At 44.3% G+C, this 18986-nt stretch overlaps 1 protein-coding gene across 3 annotated transcripts in view; it reads left to right on the forward strand.

Annotated features, from left to right (window-relative positions):
• The window catches only part of CNNM2 (cyclin and CBS domain divalent metal cation transport mediator 2), a 123810-nt gene that overhangs the window by 95966 nt on the left and 8858 nt on the right, over positions 1-18986 (forward strand). For all 3 annotated transcript variants that reach the window (XR_009819204.1, XR_009819203.1, XM_062001708.1), the window contains exons 3-7: positions 6440-6577; positions 8704-8873; positions 11934-12027; positions 14460-14525; positions 18216-18400. Coding sequence is in view for 1 of the 3 variants with exons in the window: in XM_062001708.1 (XP_061857692.1) it covers positions 6440-6577; positions 8704-8873; positions 11934-12027; positions 14460-14525; positions 18216-18400 (653 nt within the window). In the remaining 2 variants the exon portion in view is untranslated. The remainder of the gene's footprint in view (positions 1-6439; positions 6578-8703; positions 8874-11933; positions 12028-14459; positions 14526-18215; positions 18401-18986) is intronic.

Below are 18986 nucleotides of genomic sequence, written 5' to 3' on the forward strand. Positions count from 1 at the left end.
CTGGGACTTGAGAGGTCTTTTCTTTCCCAGTTTAGAGTTTCTCTGGTCATTGTCCAGTTACCTAAAGTGTTTTTGCTTCTCTTCCCATCTGCACAATCTGCCCTGTGCATACAGGACTTCCTTTTAGTCATTTTTCATCTGTCTTATCTGTGCTCTGATCACTTGCTGGCAGAGGTTATTTTTTACTGTGTGTTCACATGTAGCACAAAGATGTCTCTAGATTCTATTGTAATAGAAATAATAATTTTAGATATCTTCAACATTGTTCAGCTGGCCTTTGCTTTCTTTTTCTTTCCTCTTGAAAGAGATCTGAATGTTTCTACAGCATCTTTTGCAGGCCAATGCAAGCATCTTGTATCCTCCCTCCAAGTCAAATGAGCTCTTTACACTGTGGAAAAGATGTACTTCTACTTCTCCTTGTAGATTGTTATTGCCTGAACTACTTTCTGTAGCTGGTCAGTATTTTACCAGTGCCCAAAGGTTCCCAGTTGTCATTTGTGATATGCTAAATGGTCTAATTACTATGCAAATAGTCCAGAAGTCCAGTTAGTATCAATTTCTTTTCCTGCCTTCACAAATGAATTGCTTGGCTAATCAGTTACAACTGAGTGCTTTTACAGGGTGAATTCAGGCTTCCTTTTATACTCAAAAAAAATCCTATCTGTGTCTCATCACCTTTGAGATATTGGAAAAGACATTGTGTATGATTTTCAATGCTTTTTTCCCCCCTTGTTTGTTTAGAGAAATGACACAGATTGTGCTGTGTTGTTCTTCAGGACAAAAAAAAAAAAAAAAGCTTTGACCATTACTAGCATATTAGAGAGCAAGGAAACAAGGATTTAATTTTGCTATCTGAAGACTTCCTACATGAATGAAATATAGCTGGTGAACTCTCCTTCTTGGGAAGATCTTGATACTGATAATTTCTGGTTCAGAATAGGAGGGAAACTTTGCTTCCTAGGCTTCCTGGAGGATGCAGGAAATTTTTAGGGGTGGCTCCTGGTGTGTACCGTGAAGATGAACTTCTAGTTTCTTTATGAAGCACTGGCATTCATTCCACTGTTTAGATTAAAGCAATCTGTGGCAGTAAGGGAGAGAGCAAGAATCTAAGGAAGCAGTGAGGATCACAGAAAATGGGATAGGTTTTGGATTTGGGCAGATTGATGTGCTGTAACCACTTACAGGTGGTGTAGCAATGGGAACATGCTTTGGGCTTAGTTCATTTTTGATGTTGATATCAGCGTGTCAGTGCTAGTAACCTCATCTAGTACTAGACTTGTCTGCAGTCCTTTGTAAGACTCAGCTGACTTGCTCAGCTCAGACCAAACCAACTTGAAACCTTTGGTCTGATTTGCTCTATGATAGGCATTTACTTTAAAATAGACCTTAGGAAAAAAGTTAACAGCATTGTTTTGTCTTTGTTCTGCAGTTTTAAAATGTTTTGGTTTGCTTTGATGGAAACTTGAAATTTGATGAAATGGATGACCTTGGTGTTGGAGCTGTGCCTTTCTCCTCTTTCCATGAAAAACCCATTTTAACTGTGTTAGGGCAGAAGCAATTGTATATTTACAGTTTTTTGCTGAAAGCTGCTCTCAGTGCTGAAACTCTGCAGCTGAATTTCTTGAGGGTTGCATGCCCAATAAATGCGTGGTATTTCTTCATATTTCTCTAGACTGCTATATCTCATGGCTTGCAGAGATTTTAGGAACAAGGAGAAGAAGATGAGAGCAAGGGAAATTGTTAAATACGTCTGATCTATCAACATCTGGATAGATTTGGATACTTCTGAGCATGAGACTTTGTACTGGGGATGCTGATGGGGTGGAAAGAAGTTTATGTCATGACACAGATGGGCCCTGCCTATTATCTCAGCCAGTGTCATGATGAAGGTCTATCAGTGTGCTTGGCTCTTAGTACTGGAAAATTGGAACAATTTTTCATGGTTGACTGACTACAGGAATCTGTGCTGTACTCCCCTGGCCCTAGACATAGTGGGGGCCAGAGTCCCAAGAGAGAAAGCTATATGTTGTGCGTTGGCCCCAGACCACAGAGTCCACTTGAGGAACATGGAGTTCACTGTTCTGACCCAGGTTTGACTGGTGGCCTGTCTTATTTAGCTCCTTCTAATTGAAGATGAGTCTAATTATCCCCTTAGTGCAACTGGAATGCTGCTGTTTCTCACGCATATAGGTTCAGAGAGGGTTTGCCCCACATGAAATCCGGAATGTTTCTACAAATGTTTCTACTTTAACACACCCTTGTGCACATGTTCTGCATATTGCAGATAAATAGTGTGGTTGTAAGCATCATCTTATATTCTCTTTTCACATCCTTGCCTGATGCTGTTCAGCAGCCTGGCTCAGCGAATGTGGCCCCTGGCAAGCCCATGCTGCGGGGGCATTCAGTGCCAGGCCTTGGGGCATGCTTGATGCAAAGCTGGTTTTTTTTCCTTAGCCTTGGTAACTCACTTCCCTGAAGTGAACACCACATCTTACCCAAACTTACCTGTTTTGACAGCTGTTTCAAAATAGAAATGTTAAATATATGTGCTAGTAAACTCTGAATCACTTCTTCCATTTAAATCATAGAGCTATGGGAATAAAAATTGTTTGTCTTAGTAAGTATTTTCAAAGTCATCCAGTGAAAAGTGTAGCAATGTAGGAAATGTTGTGCAACACTGATTTATCTGGGAAGACCTTGAGATACTGGCATGGTGTACATCAGTATCCTGTGCCAGGAGATCAGAGCTTTGTGAAGCTAGAATCTATTCTGTAGATATACCAAGGTGATTGCCACCTGTTAGAAAATTATGTTTCTACTTTGTTGACCATGGGGACTGTGACCTTGCTAACTTTCTACTGTCTAGCACCAGTAGGCTGCAGGAGCTGCATGCTTATGGGAAGCTCTTTTATGCTATTTAAGAGCTTTAGTTGTAGTCCTGCTGACATTCTGTCAGTTGCCACAACATGCATGATACACGGGGCAACCTGATATTCCCAGTCAGGGACAAAAGGAACTGGGAAAACTAACTTAGTTAATTCCTAAACTTTTCCTTTGAGATGGAACAAACTCACAGGCTTAAAAAGACCTGTGCAGCATGTGGGGATAGGTAGTCAGCCTGGGTGTGTGCATCGCTGGAGAGTGAGGAAGACATACGGGGCATGTGCTGTGTGAGACTCTGATATCCACTCTGACTGCCTTGGACTGGGCATCCTGACTATGGGCACAGGATCAGTGAGTCCTCTGAGAATTGTTCTTTGTTTTCCTGGAGTATCTGACAGATGTATATTTCAAGCAGTTGCTTGTCTCTGTCCTTGTACAGTTCCTGTGTGCCAGACAGAACCACACTTCCATTTGCTAAAGTATTTTTTATCCTCATTCTCTTGTCTGGGACTTAATGCAGCTGTCTACTCTGTCCTAAAGACAAAAGGACAAAAAGGAGCCCAGGAAGAGAACATGAACCCTCCTAGGACTACCTGCCTGTCCAACTGAATGAGTCATCTGAGGTTTGAACTCCCTGTTCTGTAGCTGTCTCCAGTCCAAGCTGGCTCCTTCAAGGAAATTCATGCAATCATTTGTGGTATTCTGCATCAGGCCTGAAAGTTCAGAAATATTACAAGAGAGATCACAACCTTACTTGTATTTGGAACCCTTCTCTTCTTATCTCCCTCAGCGCAGGAGCTCAGAGCCAGCCTTTGATTTTGAAGGAAAGTCTAAATATTCCCAGAACCTACTGAAGATAGTTGCAATATTTGTTGGTATCTCACCAAAACTTAGACTGAGGGTATCCCCCTCATGCATCTCATTGTTCATGCTGCAGAACCAAACAGTGTCATAGCTCTCTGTAAGCAGAGATCACTTCAGCATGCCAACATAACTTCAATCTCCATCTCACTTACTATAGAAAGGACAGGCAGGAAATACCTGGTCCAGATTCAATTACTTCTGTCACCATCCAGCCCTTAGTTCCTATGTATTACAAGAAGGTCAGAAGTTGTTTGGATAGCAAAGAACAATTAAGACCATCCCTTAGAAAAACAAGCCAAGATAATGGCTTTAAGCCATATGGCTCCATTCTCACTATGTAAGGTTTTTCTTGGGGAAAGGTTCCTGGATGAGCTGCCAAGGAAGCAATAGGAAGAGGTAGAATCACCCATCATTTGATTAAGAGCCTGGATCTCTTACCTTGATGACTGATGCAGACAGAAAGATTTAAGGCATCCTCCCATGGTGTGGTGTTTTCAGGTACCAGAGTGCAGCGTGGTGCCTGTGATGGTTCAGCTCATTCATAGCAGAGGTACAGTGATGCTTTACTGCCCTACTGAAGAGGCATTTCACTGTCCCAGGGGTAAACCTTGTACTCATGGTGATTTTTGCCTCCTTGAAGAGAGGAATTACAGAGGCCCTTGTGAGAAAGCATCTCAGCCACAGCATTGTAAAAAATAACATTCTTTGAGCTTTTCAGAAAAAGCAGTTTCTATTCTTACCTCTTGTAAAAGGTAGGAGCTAGGGAGAGCTTCTGGGGAACTTCTTTCCTATTCATTTTCTATTGCTTTGGTATCCATCTTTCCTTTAACTGCAAGTACAGCTGAGGTCTGTCTCAGACTGTGTTCCTAAGGTGGGGATTGTTTTTAGTCAGTAACCACTCCTTTGACTTGTTTCTGTTCCTGCTTTTGGAAGAGAAACTGCAGTCCCTGATGTAGTCCAAGTTCTGGGTAAAGTATTGCTGAAGTAAAAGGCTACTGGTGTCAAAGAAGAAAAGGGACATGGGTCATTGTCAGCCTTCTCCATGTGCTTGGGAACAAGAATCTCAAATTGTCTGATTTGTACTGCTCACAAAATGAGCTTTAGATATCTAGAACAGATATGTTACTATCAGTGTGGTATTGCTATTGAGTCTGTCACATTCAGACTTGTCCATGGGAAGTTGATCTCAATATATTTACACCTAAAAGGCTAACTGTCTTGGGAAAAAATTTCCAGAAATCTGTTAATTGCCCATTATTATGAATTTCCAGACCCCAAACTCAAGCACTGTGAGCCTTATGTGGTCTGTAGCATATAGTTGGACACCTGCAGGATTCAAAGTCTCAGTGGTTTCCTTGCTATAGAACACCATTTTTAATCATCTTTGTGTGCAATAACCCAAAATCTGGCAAGAGCTACCTGGGAGTGTGTGTGAGGTCTCACGGTGTTAGCTTCACCTACACCTCTCTGTGTGCTTACCTGAATTCTCTGCAGAGAGTCTATGTACCAGATCTACCTGTGGTCCCTCAGAAGTCCAGTCATTTTAAACCAGTGCCTAGGGGACTGATAGACAAGTAGCTATAGTGTTTTCAGTGTCTTTCTCCACTAAGGCCCTAGAACCTGAGCTATGCCTCAGATCTGGGGAGCTCACAGTAACTGTCTGATGTTTCCTGCAGTGGCTGGAGCTCAGAGCCAATGCCACCTCATGTGCTGTGTCAGCAGAGAAGAGTAAGACCCTGTCATCAAAGCAGAGATCTCTTCTCCCTGCAGTTGATGTACGCTGTACCTCAACATGCCTATAGCTCTCTGCTTCCCTGGTTTCTTAGACGTTTTGGCAGATTAGCTCAGCAGGTGGATGATAATATTTGGGTTGTTTATGCCCCTGCAACTTCATCTGTCATGTTGTCTTGCACAAATGGGGATTCCACACCACAGAGCCTGTGAACCAAGGGGCAAGTATTTAGTTGAATAAAAGACATGAGTCCAGGATTACTGGCAGGTGAACACATCTGAACTCCTGAGGCTACTCTGGCTTCAGTGGCCTGTAAAGCAGCCAGAGATTCCCACCTCCAGGCTCTACACCTTGCCAGCCTTTGCTGGAGTTTGGATAGGACAACTGAAACAGCATATGCTAGACACTGGGCGTTACTTGGACCAAAGGCATGTGGGTTTTGCCAGAGCTGTGAAGAGTCAGTGAAGCTGTTGGTACAGCATAAGAAATAAGTCATTGTATATTTAGCCTGTGTGCTTGCTGGGGATTTTCAAAGGAATGTATATTAAAAAGGTAACTAAGAAAGATATTTTTGTAGAACACCGCCTTTTGATCATTAGTAAACACTGAGCAGGACTCCTCCTCCCAACCTAGAAATGCACATGCAGCTTACATGTGATATGCAGAGTTGCTCTGCAGTTAGACATTTGCCAGCAGAGATTTTTCCTCCATTGAAGTTACAGAAAGGTGACAGAGACTGAGTGTCCAGCTCTGCAGGATAAGGCCTCGAGGCCAGGTGAGCTGGCAGCACAGCTCACTGCGTGCCGATGAGCAGGGCTTTGCGTGTGCCGCAGAGGGGTCTGGCTGCACCCTGTGCTCCAGGTGGCCATCCTGGCTGACACCATCCAGCTTGGTTCGTGTTGGACCCAGTTCTAACAGAAATCACTTCCTTCCTTTCTTTTCCCACCCTCCCTTCCCCAGCTGATAACAAGACGAAAAAGAAAGTAGCTCATCGGGACAGGAAGCAGGACTTCTCTGCCTTCAAGCAGACAGACAGCGAGATGAAGGTTAAAATCTCACCGCAGCTCCTCCTGGCAATGCACCGGTTCCTGGCAACAGGCAAGTGCGGGTTATCTGTTTCTGTGATCGTGCCAGAGCCTCGGAGGCAGTTTGTCAGCAAAGGCCGGTGAGGCGGGCGGGACAGTGCAGGCGGGAAGGGAGGCTGGATTGTGGGGTGACAAATAATGCCACTGTTGTGTTTTTCTTTTTAAATTCTCTCCTCTCCTGTGTTCAGTGTCGGCATGAACCCTCTGAGACATTTACCAGGGGTGGACCAGTAACTTTAAATTGGTCTGAAAGGTAAGGATGAATGCCAAGTGCCGCACTGCATGTCTAGAGTCCGTCAGATTAACGACTAGCAAGTACACCCCATTAGGAAGAGCTCAGGGAACAAACCAAAGAGGACTCGATACCACTGGCCAGCTGACTGTAATTGCACTCTGGCGCCTTCTCCAGAAAGAGTTGCTGGACTTTTTGCAGGAAGGTTTAAACTTGTTCCGTGAGACTTTTGACTCCAAGTGAAAAACTCTCCCGACACATTAAATGCAGACTGCGCAGGCGGTTGAACTGTACTTTTAAAAATGGATTTCTGTCTGGCTTGTGTGACCTCCGTTGATGACTTCAGGTTTCAGAGGACAGTTGTCTCCATCCCAGAACACCTTGATATTTTGGCCCTTGAGCGGGCAGTCTGGCAGAGAGGCCAGGGCCTTGAATGGTTTCTTGCAGCTGATACTGCCTTTCGTCAGAAAGTTGGTCCCTTCACTTCAGAGATGAGACCTGTTAACAGGAGAGCTTGGGGAAAACATACCTTCCTATTGCTCATGCTGTCTCTCTTTGACATATAAAGACTTCTCTCACACAGGCCTTTCAGACGGGCGTCTTTCGCTGCCATGTTCAACATACATTCGTGGGTTGAAAACGATAAAGTTGTTATGTCTCAAGTTTGCCAGCTCCAGTTGGAAATTAGTACTTTCTCTCCTCTAAGATGCAGTAGCTGCCTGCCTAGATGCTCCTAGTCCACCTTCATGCTTTATTTTGCCTCTGTGACTTGAAACAAACATGTACATGATCAGTTACCACATCTCAGCTTAGGGGCAGTAATTCCTTAAAAGGCTTGGACTTCTCTGGCTCATGTGCATGTGAGCATGTCCTTGATGAAAGGAAGCAGTTCAACAGGAAGATGCGGATTTAACAGCAAGCAAAGCGTTGTTCGTGTAGTGGTGCAAGACTTGATGGAGTTCCCTGAATACCTGCTCGACAGACACTGTCTTACAGTGCTGCTTCCCTGCTTGTTTTGTGGATGAAAGGATTGCGTAGCTTAAATCCAGGTCTGTCTGTGAAGCTGCTGATAAATAAGATGAAAGCTACAATTTTGGTTTCTCTGTTCTAAATTGAGAATAGTATCTTTAGCAGATGAAAGGTGCTGAGTCCTTAACAGTGCTGTTCTGAAATGAGGCGTTAAGGAAGCGTGTCAATTTGCATGTGTAAATCAAGATGTCTCTGGCTTAACTCTCCCACACAAGGATGAGCTTTTCTGCTTCAAACAGCTCCTTTTGGGAACACTGAAGAGCAAGTGGATAGGGAATCTGTGTGTCGGGCATTAATCCCACATGGTTTGAACTGACCCGCACTGTCTCTCACTTTGGGTAACCCTTCCCAAAAGAACTGTGGCAGCCCTGATTGTGTCTTTCATTTATGTAGAGCACCAATCTAGAGCAACTTTCTAGGCCTCAAACACTGTTGTGCTGGTTTGGTTTTGTTTGCCTTTTTTTTTAAGTGCAATAAATACAGTAACTTTAACACCTTCTGAGGAAGCCAAAAACAAATTCAAAGGTTCTCTGTGCCCCAATTGTAAAGCTCTTCCATTTAAACAACTCTCCAATGAGCCTATACAGCTGTGACTCTGAACTCTCAAGAGGGCAAGACTGCCTTTTTCTTTTCCCTTTCAGATGAAGACGTGTTTTTGGTTGTTTTGAAAAATACTTCAGTAATGAAAGTTGCGGTGTTCCTGTTTGGTTTTTTTCCCCCCCTTACAAATCTAACAGTCTCAAAAGACAGGACGCCTGCAATTCCATAATGGATCTCTGCCTCTGTGTGTCTTTTATAGACAGGTGCTTATTAACGAGTATTGCTAACTTCTTGCCAGGCATATGAAATGTAATGCCAAGTTATATCTTGTGTTATAGAAGTAGAAGCATTTGGTCCATCCCAGATGTCAGAGAAGATCCTTCTCAGGCTGCTAAAACATCCCAACGTCATCCAGGAGCTGAAATACGATGAGAAGAACAAGAAAGCCCCAGAACACTACCTCTACCAGCGAAACAAGCCTGTTGACTACTTTGTTCTCATTTTACAGGTCAGACGTGTGATTTTTGTAGCTATGTGCAAAATCCTTTGTCTCCTGACATATCCCTCTTGATACCTTTTCAACTTGTTGAAGTTTATCTGCTTTCAAAGATGAGAAGGGCTATGGTTCTTGGGAATTGCTCCTGCCTCCTCTATGACCTTGCCAACCTTGAAGAGCTTGCTCAACTGCTTTTGGCCTCAGTTAAACCAGTTGTGAAGGGTAGAGAGCACTTCCCACTTCCAGTCATGAGCTGAAAGCCACTTCTGCTTCAGGTTTCACTAGGGCAGGCAGTGCAAAGGACTTGCTGCATACAACAGGCATTGCTTGGAAAATAAGGGTGCAAAAAATGGCATGTCATAGGAGTTTGGCAAGGATGCTTTGTCTAATGAACTTTTTCCTTTTGCAAAAGGAGGCTTGGGGAGTTTGACAGTTCAGAGAATTTTCTGTGCAGTTTTGAAGTCTGTACCTTTGGTGTTGTGAGAAGTGCCGCTGAGCCATCTCCTGAGCTGCTGGCACCTCCTGTCACAGCCCCTGCAGTTCCTGGGCACCCTGCCAGCCAAGCCCTACCCTGACAGCACTGCGTTTGGGTGGGGTTTAGATTGGAGCCCTAGGTGGTGTGGAAGGACCATTTTCTGCTTGTTCTGCACAGGGCTGCTTCCAGTGCTGCTGTCTCCCAGGTTTTGTAACTTGTCAGGATCTCTTGCCTGGCTAGGTAAAGCCTCACACAGAAATGTAGCTTCCATCCGGCACCGTTTGAGCATGAACACTCCTTTAAAAGAGGTTGTGCTGGGAAGGTGCTTACATTTCTATCCTGCATAACAGAAATCAGTTTGGGCTATAAAAACAGAAGCATCATAGTTAAAGTAACATGGGGCTTGATATTTTCATTAACGTGGCCTAGAAATCAGAAAGGCACTGGGGTTTAAACCTTGTCAGAGGTAAACTGTTAAGAAAGCCCCAGAATATAATATTATGGACTGAATGTAAATCTCTTTTTAAAAAAGAGTGGGTTTTTTTCAAGGGTTTCAGGAGCCACTGGCAGCTCTTTAATCACTCATTCTTATGTGCTGAATTGTTGCAATCTAAAATATTCCAAAGGCAAGATAATGCTCCTGGATGAGGTAATGCTGCAAAGATGTAGATGGAGGACATAGGCAACGCAAAAGAACAATCAGTTCTTTCTGAGCTATTCTTCAATCAATAAATATTTAGCAAACATAATGTACCAGCTCTATAATGCATTTGGAAAAGTAAATCTTGCAGTAGGTACATACAATAAAAATGGCATCAGGGTTGGTTCTGCAAGGATCAAAAGGGGATAAACACTCTGCTGTTGTAACTTAGATGGACTTGGATTGATTCTCATGTCAAGAGACCATAAATATCTTCACAATAAATACAGAGCAGAACACATCCCAGAGCATGCATGGGGAATTCTGAAGGGCCTTTCATCCCCTGTGACTAGGCCAGGGAGCCTGGAGGTGCTGTGTGTGCTGATAGAGCAACGGTCTCGGAACCGAAACTCAACTCTCACTACTAATTGCTGGTTTGTATTTAGCTACTAACTCCAGACTGGCTATATGTGAAGATCCAAGCCCAGCTGTGTATGTATTTTGGAGACCTGATCTTGGCTGGTGAATAACTACCAGCAGTAAGTAGGTTGCAAGCTCTGTTTACAACCAGTCTTTGCCTGGGTGACAAAATCGTACCTTTTGGAAGGCTTATAATGAACAAATAAGCTACTTATTTGTGTTGTGGAGTGAAATCGGTTTTAAAAGGGATTATATGAAGTCGTTGCTTGTGATAGCAGGGAAGTGGATTTGTGAGCTAGGCACTCTTTTCCTGCTAGGTAGATTTAGCAGTCTTTCTCACCTGGGACAGTTAGACATGCTGGCTTGGGATCGGGGCTCAGGCAGGTTGAGTCTATTTACACGTTTCTCTGCCCCAGTACAGTACTGTGAAGTTAAAGGCATGAATATTTATTTTAAATGGTGCTTAATAAAGTAAACACACAGAAATAAAATCTACCCTTTGGACTCATTTTGACCCAATTGTGTTCAGCTCGTGTTCAGTCTGAGTTAGTACACATGGGATAGGCAGTCTGCCTGCCCTTTCCAGCCATGCCAGAGGGAAAGCATTGCAAGTAATTATGTTGCTTGCCAGAAATCCCAGCCTTTGTGTAGTTCAGCCTGAAAGCTGCATGAGATTTCTTCTGTCTGCAGTGACATGCTGCAGTCTCAGTGTAGGACCAGGAAGGATGGATGGGCATTGAAACCAGGCCCCACTATGAAGCTAGTTATTTTTGCCTACCTGTATACCAAAGTAACTGGGATGTTTGCAACTGTGTGTGATGTGGTGGCTTCTGTTCTAGAGGCCTTTGTAGGATGTGATGATAAACATTTCATTCAGCCCTCATTAGACACGGTGACATTTGCCGTGGTTGTGTGGGTTTGAAGCACCGAGGGTCCTTCTAGGCAAGACTCTGTGAAAGAGCAGGATCCTAAGTTCGGGGTGCTGGGACAGTAAAACTGCTAGACACCGAGAAAACCAAAGTAGCCTCAAGACAGCTCCTGTTTCTGTGAGAATCTCAATGATGAAGGCAGACAGCCTTCTTGTGTGTTGTGTCCCATCGCCCTTAGCTATGTTTGTGTTAGAGATGACAGTTTGTGTGAAAGTGAGCTGTGGCCCCAGATGTCTCAAGACCTCAGGTGCTTCATATAAGCTTGTTGTGATACCGGGGAGTATTTTTTCATTCTGTGTTGAGGGAAAGCAGACTGGCAGCTCTTTGAGCAGGGCAATACTACCACCTCAAAACTCTGGGGTGATCCCACTCCTCTGTGGGGACTTACACTGGCCACAGGGCACCAGAGATCAGGATAACTCAGGGCATGAACAAGAGCATGTTGCTCTGCAGGGTCTGTCCCTGTCCAGGCACCATTATAAACTGCAGGGACCATGCCACTGCTTAGAAATGTCAGGCAGAACTAGCTTTCAGGGCTCAAGTCTGGTCTTGTGCCTCGAGACCTATGGTCCCTTTTAATTGCAGCTCTTTCTCCTTTTCCTTAACAGGGGAAAGTGGAAGTGGAGGCTGGGAAAGAGGGGATGAAGTTTGAAGCTGGTGCTTTTTCCTACTATGGGGTGATGGCCCTCACAGCATCACCAGGTATGTCCTCTTACCTTCTGCTTCTGAAACGTGCTCCTGCACAAGCCTGCCCCTCCTGTGAGTGAGAGTGGTGGTAGGAGGCTGCGCAGAGCATTCCCCTGCCATCTCTGTGTCCATGGGATCCATGTCTGTGGGCAGATGTGAAGGATACCAGGACAAGGGGTAATGGGATGAAATTGGAACACAAAAAGTTCCACTTAAACATAAGAAAAAACTATTTCACTGTTGAGGTGAGGGAGCCCTGGCACAGGCTGCCCAGAGGGGTTGTGGAGGCTCCTTCCTTGGAGGGCTTCAAGACCCGCCTGGACATGTTCCTATGCGACCTGATCTAGGTGAACGTGCTTGAGCAGAGGGGTTGAACTAGATGATCTCTACAGGTCCCTTCCAACCCCTGCCATTCTATGATTCTATGATACCTCTTTGCCAATGAAACAGCCTGCCTGGCACAGCATCCCTGGAAGGGGCCTGGGTTGGTGGCCAAGGCTCTGAAACCCAGTGGCTGACAGACGTTTTCCGGCTCCTGGAGGGTGCCAGTGTTGGCCTTAGGGGGTGATGTGTTTGGTACTGGAGGACAGCTTTGTAGTCTTGCTGCAGGTGACAGGGATGGAATTAAGTGAATAAATGATTAGAGGTGGAAGGACACCTAGTGGTGCCCAGCACGAATGCCCAGGCAGCCTGGGGATGGCTCACCTCACCAGCCTTCTTTCAGAGGTCCTCTCAAGAGAAAGGAGAGCAGCAGTGCAACAAAAGCGATTGCTCCTGTCAGCTTGTGTGAAAGTGTAACCAGGAAATCAGCAAGGAGGGCAGTGCTGGTGTCTGAGGGTGAGGTGTGAGCCAGGTCCCACCAAGGTGGGAGCCAATTCCTGGTATGCAAGTGGCACAAGTTGAGGGGTTGTCTTATACTCCACCAAGAGTTAGGCTCAAGTGCTGTATTTCAGCACTTGGTGAAGTGTTTCCTGCCAGCAGTGTCATCACTAATATCTTGACTTCAGCTGGGAAGCCACAGCCCCGTTGGGGAGAGGTAGAGCACAGTTACTGGCGTTGGCTGTCTGCTGACCCAAAGCTGCTTGCTCATCTTCAGGGAGAGTCGTTTCTCATGCTGAAATCGGGTTGTCCTGTCACAGTAGGGTTTATGTTCCACTGGAGAGGCAACTTGTTTCAATTCTACACTCATGAGCACTCACGTTATGTACATGTACCTCTGTGTATGTACATTAGCAAAGGGTGCTGGAATTAAAATGATTTTGTAAGCTATGAGCATAGCCTTATCGAACTCTACAGACCACAGCAGTTCTCTTGGACACGTGAGCTCACTTCTACAGGCAAAACTAATTCTTCCTTAATTATGTGCACTTTAATTTGATCAGTCTAGCTTATACCTTTTGAGGCTTGACAGATTTGAAAGTGTGCAGAGCACTGGTGGGATTTTATCTGAGCAGCAGCTGGTTCATGAGGAATCATGACACACATGTACAACTGCATCATCCCCTCAGAGCCGCAGCTCAGCTTTTGCAGCATGGGCCAGGCTCAGAGCTGGGATAGGTATGGTCATTTCTCCTTCCCAACCAACACTTGGAAATCACTTACGGCACCTCTGCTTTTCTGGCATTGCTCAGCTTGAATGTTTTGATGTGGATTTGTTTTCCTTTGTGTTGCGAACCCTGCCCACAACTATGTCAGTTACCCCAGGTTCTGTGAGGTCAAATGATCTATTCATGTGGCCTGAAATCCATCTTAGATTTTGCTGGCAGACTTATGGAATACACTGTTTTAAGTGAATCTTGGCCAACCCTGGATTTGTTTGCCTTTGACTGGATGGCTTTTACCAGTAGCAAAGCTATTGTTTTGCTGGCTTTCCCTCCGGGTTTTAGAGAATTTGTTTTATGATGTCTTGCAGCATCGTGAGAGCTCATCCTAAATAAATTCCTGTTGCACTGCTGATGAGCAGTACAGTACCCATCCTGAGAGGGATAAGCTTGGAGAATCACAACCTCACTTGACATTTTACTGAAAACTCCAGGAACTGTGAAGCGTCTTTTGGTTTTATTTCTGTTTTTGTCTGATTCCCACAAGGAACAGCACATGTTAAAGCTCTCTGGCTTCTTTTAACTGTTTTCCTTCCAGGCTGGAATGTGCACCACTGCTGAACTATTCTAAAACTGAGTATACCTTGATGGACCATTCAAGTTAGCAAGTTAAAGTTGTTCACTCACTGGAATTCCTTAGGCTTGGGTTTGATTTTTTGTTATTGTTTATTGCTTAATTGTCTTTTTTTGTTTGTTTGATTTTGTTTTAACCTGTTACTTTTTCACAGTTGATTTGCACTTTTGTATTTAGTTCTTCAGTGTGTGAACTGGGTCCTTCCCCTGTCGAATGTGGATAGCTGCAGCCTTTCTGGTCGTGATCTCATCCTTTTTCTCTCCCTCTTCTAGTTCCCTTGTCCCTGTCTCGTACCTTTGTTGTCAGCAGAACAGAGTTGTTAGCAGCAGGTTCTCCAGGTAAATCCGCATGCTTCTATTTTCACCATTCTTGTGACTGCCCTGATGCCATAAAAAGTCAGCTGCAGTCTGTATTTATCTGACCCCTTTGCTCGTTAGGGAGAAGTCCAGCACAGAGTTATGCCTCGCAGGTAAGGTATCCTGGACTTTCAAAATGGGAAGAACTAAAAACACATTGAAGAAAATGCATTTGGTAATGTGTGCTTGTTCTGGTGTCACATCTGCACGCTGGTGGAAAATCAGGAGTTTTGAAAAGAAGGTATTCTCCCCTAAGCTGAGGCTCACAAATTTCTGAAGAAAATGCATTTGGCAGAGGAGAATACCTGCTGCCAAAGTGCCATAAAAGGAAAGCCTTTTTGATGAAAGAATTCTTATATTCTCATATGGGTAAATTCTATGGCGTGTGTAAAGTTTGGACATCTCAGTTCCTCAAGAGCTCAGTGAGGTTAATGCCAGGGGCTGGACCGGCACTGTGATTTACTGAGTGGACAGATTTGCAGTGGAATGTGCAAGGAGGTTGTGGGACCTCCTGTAGGGCTTAATAGTTCCCATTTTCCCTAAGACCTTTTCTTGCTGAATAACCAAGTTGACTGACACAGAAATCTCTCTGGAGGACAGGGACCAAGGAGGGAAGAAATTGGGACAAAAAGAGCTCTGGGATGTGGTTGAGTGGATGGAAATTGGGAAGGGTCAAGAACTGAGCTTTGTAGGTACCACATGCACAGAGTAGTTGAGGAGAAAAATGGAAACCCATCAGAGGTCTGTAGGAAGTGCAGAATACTAAAATAGTTTGGGCCATGGTGGACATATTTCTTCCTTTTCTTTTCCAGATGAAATGTGTTCTCCTAGACCCAGAAGCAAACAAGATAACAATATGCATATTGAAGTGAAACATCTCCTAAACATTAATACATATCATGTGTTCCATAAAATTTCACCATCTGCTTCCTGTATTTTCCTCCTCTTCTTTTTTCACTTTTGAAAATGTATTTTCACTATTAGCCCTTAAATTAGTCTCACTCACATTCCAACCAAACTACAGGTTATTGCCCTGCAGGAGATTTTTTTCCCCTCCCCTGTTAAAGTTTCCTGCTGCTAAACTTCAAAGAAGGGGTATAAATTTAATCTTTCTTTAATTAAAGTACCTGATGGCTTTCTTTTAAGCTCGGTGGCTTTGATGATCTTTTTTAGCTTGATTCTTTTGTTTTGCCAGGTCTTCATTTTTTTTCCCTTTTATTTTTTTCCTTTTCATTGCTACAAATAAGTGTGCACTTTGCACATGCAAGTTGTTTCTGATAGAAATGCCAAGCATATTTTCTTGCTTCTTCCCTAACTAAAAAAAAAAGACATTAAAAACTGAATAATGGAAAATAATAATGGGAAGAATCTCCTTTGAAAGGAACAGATCTGATCAGCCTGGTTATTGTGACAAGGTAGTACCAGTTTTGATGAAACTCAGAACTTCCACTGGGTCTTTCTAAAAAGGATCCTGTTGTTTAACCTCAAATTCATAATACAGTTGTATTAATGTTTATCTTGTGGTTTGTGCTCTTTATCCCCTGTATGGGAAGGTGAGGACCTGAGCGGAGAGGATCCGTCCAGATCTGGGTTGGCCTGCTAGGGGCTGGTAGGATGCTGTTCTGCAAAGGTGGACCTGTCTGGTATTCTTCTGTCATCTGCTCTTTCTGTAGCCTTCCTTCTTCATTAACTTCTCTTTTCCCTCCCTGACTTGAACGTGCTCCAGCAGTGGTGCCCATTCCCTCACATTTTTAGTAATCATATTGTTTTGTCCTGTCGTTTTGTTTTACCTGTCCCCATTTTATTGTTTGTTTGGATATGCTTTGTCACGTTGCTCTCTGTCCTTCTTCGGTTTTATTAGTAATCTACCATAAGGCCCCTGGTGAAAAGCAAGTGCAGATACAAGTCACACTAGTGTAAAGCTGTTCTGGATGGAAGCCTTCATCCCGAGCAGCAGTGGTGCTGTCCTTGTCACACAGCCGTATTTCATGCATGCAGGTGGGAAAGAGAAGACAAACTCAGCCTTCACAGTTCTTTGTTCTCCAGTATCTAGCCCTGTATGGAGACAGAGGTTAATAACTCCTGGCAGCAGTTATTGCAGCCTGCTGTGGCTTTCAACATGGCAAGTCGGTATGGAGGAAAACCTTGCAGGGCTCCAGAGTGCTTCCCCCTAAGCCTGTACTCAGTGTTGCCATAGGGACCTGTGCTAATTCCACAGTGCCGAAATGGCAGAACCTTTGCCAAGTTGTCAGAGCCTGTGCTTTTCCGTTCCCTTCTCTAAAACTGAAGGAAAGACAACATCAGAGGGATTTTAAGTGGGAAATAAAAAAACAGGGCAATTATGCCACGCATCTAGAAGCATCTTAAGTGGGCAAAACTAAATACAGAGACAGGCTGTGTCATTTGGGCAAGGAGAGACGATGTTTGTAGTGATGAAGGGGCAGAGGTAGGGTTGAATTTTAGGGAAGTTTTTTAAAATAAATAAATTTGTACATTAAAAAGTCTTCAAAAAAAAACTGGAAAAGCTTGCAAGGATGCTGTTGCTAATTTGCTCAAAGAGGCTTTGTGTCCTAAGATTATATGAAAATGATCTTCCAGACGAGAATGGGGATCACGTGCTGAGTTGCAGAGTTCACGTCCAGTCCCAGTGTGGGCTGGCTGAATGAAAGTTAACTACTCTCAGATCTGAAAATTCACCAGTCCTGAAGCCAGTTCTTTGATCAGTCTGTACTGTGTGTGCACCCAGGGAGAGGGCTTGGGGTCTGGTCTCTCTTAGGACACATTTCTGCCCTCCTGTCTTCTGGGTCACTGTGTGGGTGGAGGCTAGGGATGCAAAATGTCTGTGGCTTCTCAAAAGCACTTTGGATTGAGAGAAACTGTGGCCAATCACACTGGCAGGGCACAGCTGTGAGGTTTTCAAGTGAAACCCTGCAGTGCTTAAAGGCCTGTGGTGGAAAAGGATGTCTCTAGTTTAATCCTTTCCTGAGCACAGACTTTTCTCTGAGGCACAGACTGTTTTCCTTGTTTTGCTGGCTGGCATGTATCACATGGAGTCTCCCTCATTGGGTTTTTGCCCTTTCAAGCACTGAGAGGAACTAGAGGAAATGTTGAAGTAATTGTTATGTGAAGTGCACTCTGGTCCATTGAGGACTCAATCACTCTTATGATTTATACAATGTCTGCTCTAACTCAGGGAACAAGGCATATGTAGGTACCTGGTGAAATAAAAGGGGATAAGGGTTAGCTGGGACTGACTGTGGATGAAAGGTCTGGTATGGTGTTAAGATTACAAGTCATTAGGAAAAAACCCAAACCTATTAAGCATGGTCTGACTCTCAGGAGCTCCTGTGAGGGAGCCTTGGGAAGTTACCTTTCTCTGGTGGTTACTGCTTGTCAGCTAACACTGTGACCAGCTGTGCACAGGGCATCTCCATTGCAGCATAAACAAAGCCAGGTTTGTTTAAGGCATACTCAGTGAGGTCGGCTACCAGCTCTGGACTCAAAGTGTACTCTTTTCCAGGGTGACCTGGTTGTTTAGCTGCATGTCTAGTTATGAGTGGATGACGTACTTGCAGCTCCATCACAGTTTAATGTGTCCCTTTGAAACTGGTGACTTGAAATGTGTTCTGCTTGATTTAAGAACTCTCTCACTCTTGCCCATTTCTCACTCAGCTGAAAACAAGTCTCCACCTCGGCCCTGTGGCTTGAATCACTCAGACTCGTTAAACCGAAGCGATCGCATCGACGCAGTGACACCGACGTTAGGCAGCAGCAACAACCAGCTGAACGCATCCTTCCTCCAGGTGTATGTTCCAGACTACTCAGTGAAAGCACTCACAGACATTCAGTTTGTCAAGGTAGGAAAAAAGCTGGAAAGGCCCCAGTGGAAAGCTAGGCTTGGCTGGTAGGGTGGAGAGCCTGGGGAAGGGAGGTGCCTCTAGATTGCTCTGTGAGTGACTGGGATTATGAAAGCGGTCGCTTAAAAATCACTCCAGATTGCTTCCTCCCAATACCTGCTGTCCACTGATTTGTGTTCACCGTTCCTCTCATCTAGGCTTGTAAGTACATTGGTTGTAAGTTTCTGGTTTGCAGGTCTCTCAAGGAAGGATTATAGAAAATAACCTCTCTCTGCTTTTAGTCATAAAAGATGTATCCTTGAGAAGCCTTTGGAGCCATCCGAAATGGAGACCCTTCATTATCAGTGTCCTTTCCTAAAGGATGAGACTTTTTCTGTTGGTTGCAGCTTTTATTCACTTTTGATTTTGGTTTCAGTTTGGGGTTCTTGATCTTACTTTCCGACTTGTCATCCTCCTTCTGCTTGGAGAAGTCTTGGACATTTCTCTTTATCTTAACTTCACATGTTAGGCTCATGTCTCATACTACCAGTGAGTTGCTGCATGAATACAGCTCTGTCCCCCAGCATGGTGCACCCCACGCCGAACT

Source organism: Colius striatus, chromosome 8 (assembly GCF_028858725.1).
Source record: "Colius striatus isolate bColStr4 chromosome 8, bColStr4.1.hap1, whole genome shotgun sequence".
NCBI classification, from domain to species: Eukaryota; Metazoa; Chordata; class Aves; order Coliiformes; family Coliidae; genus Colius; species Colius striatus.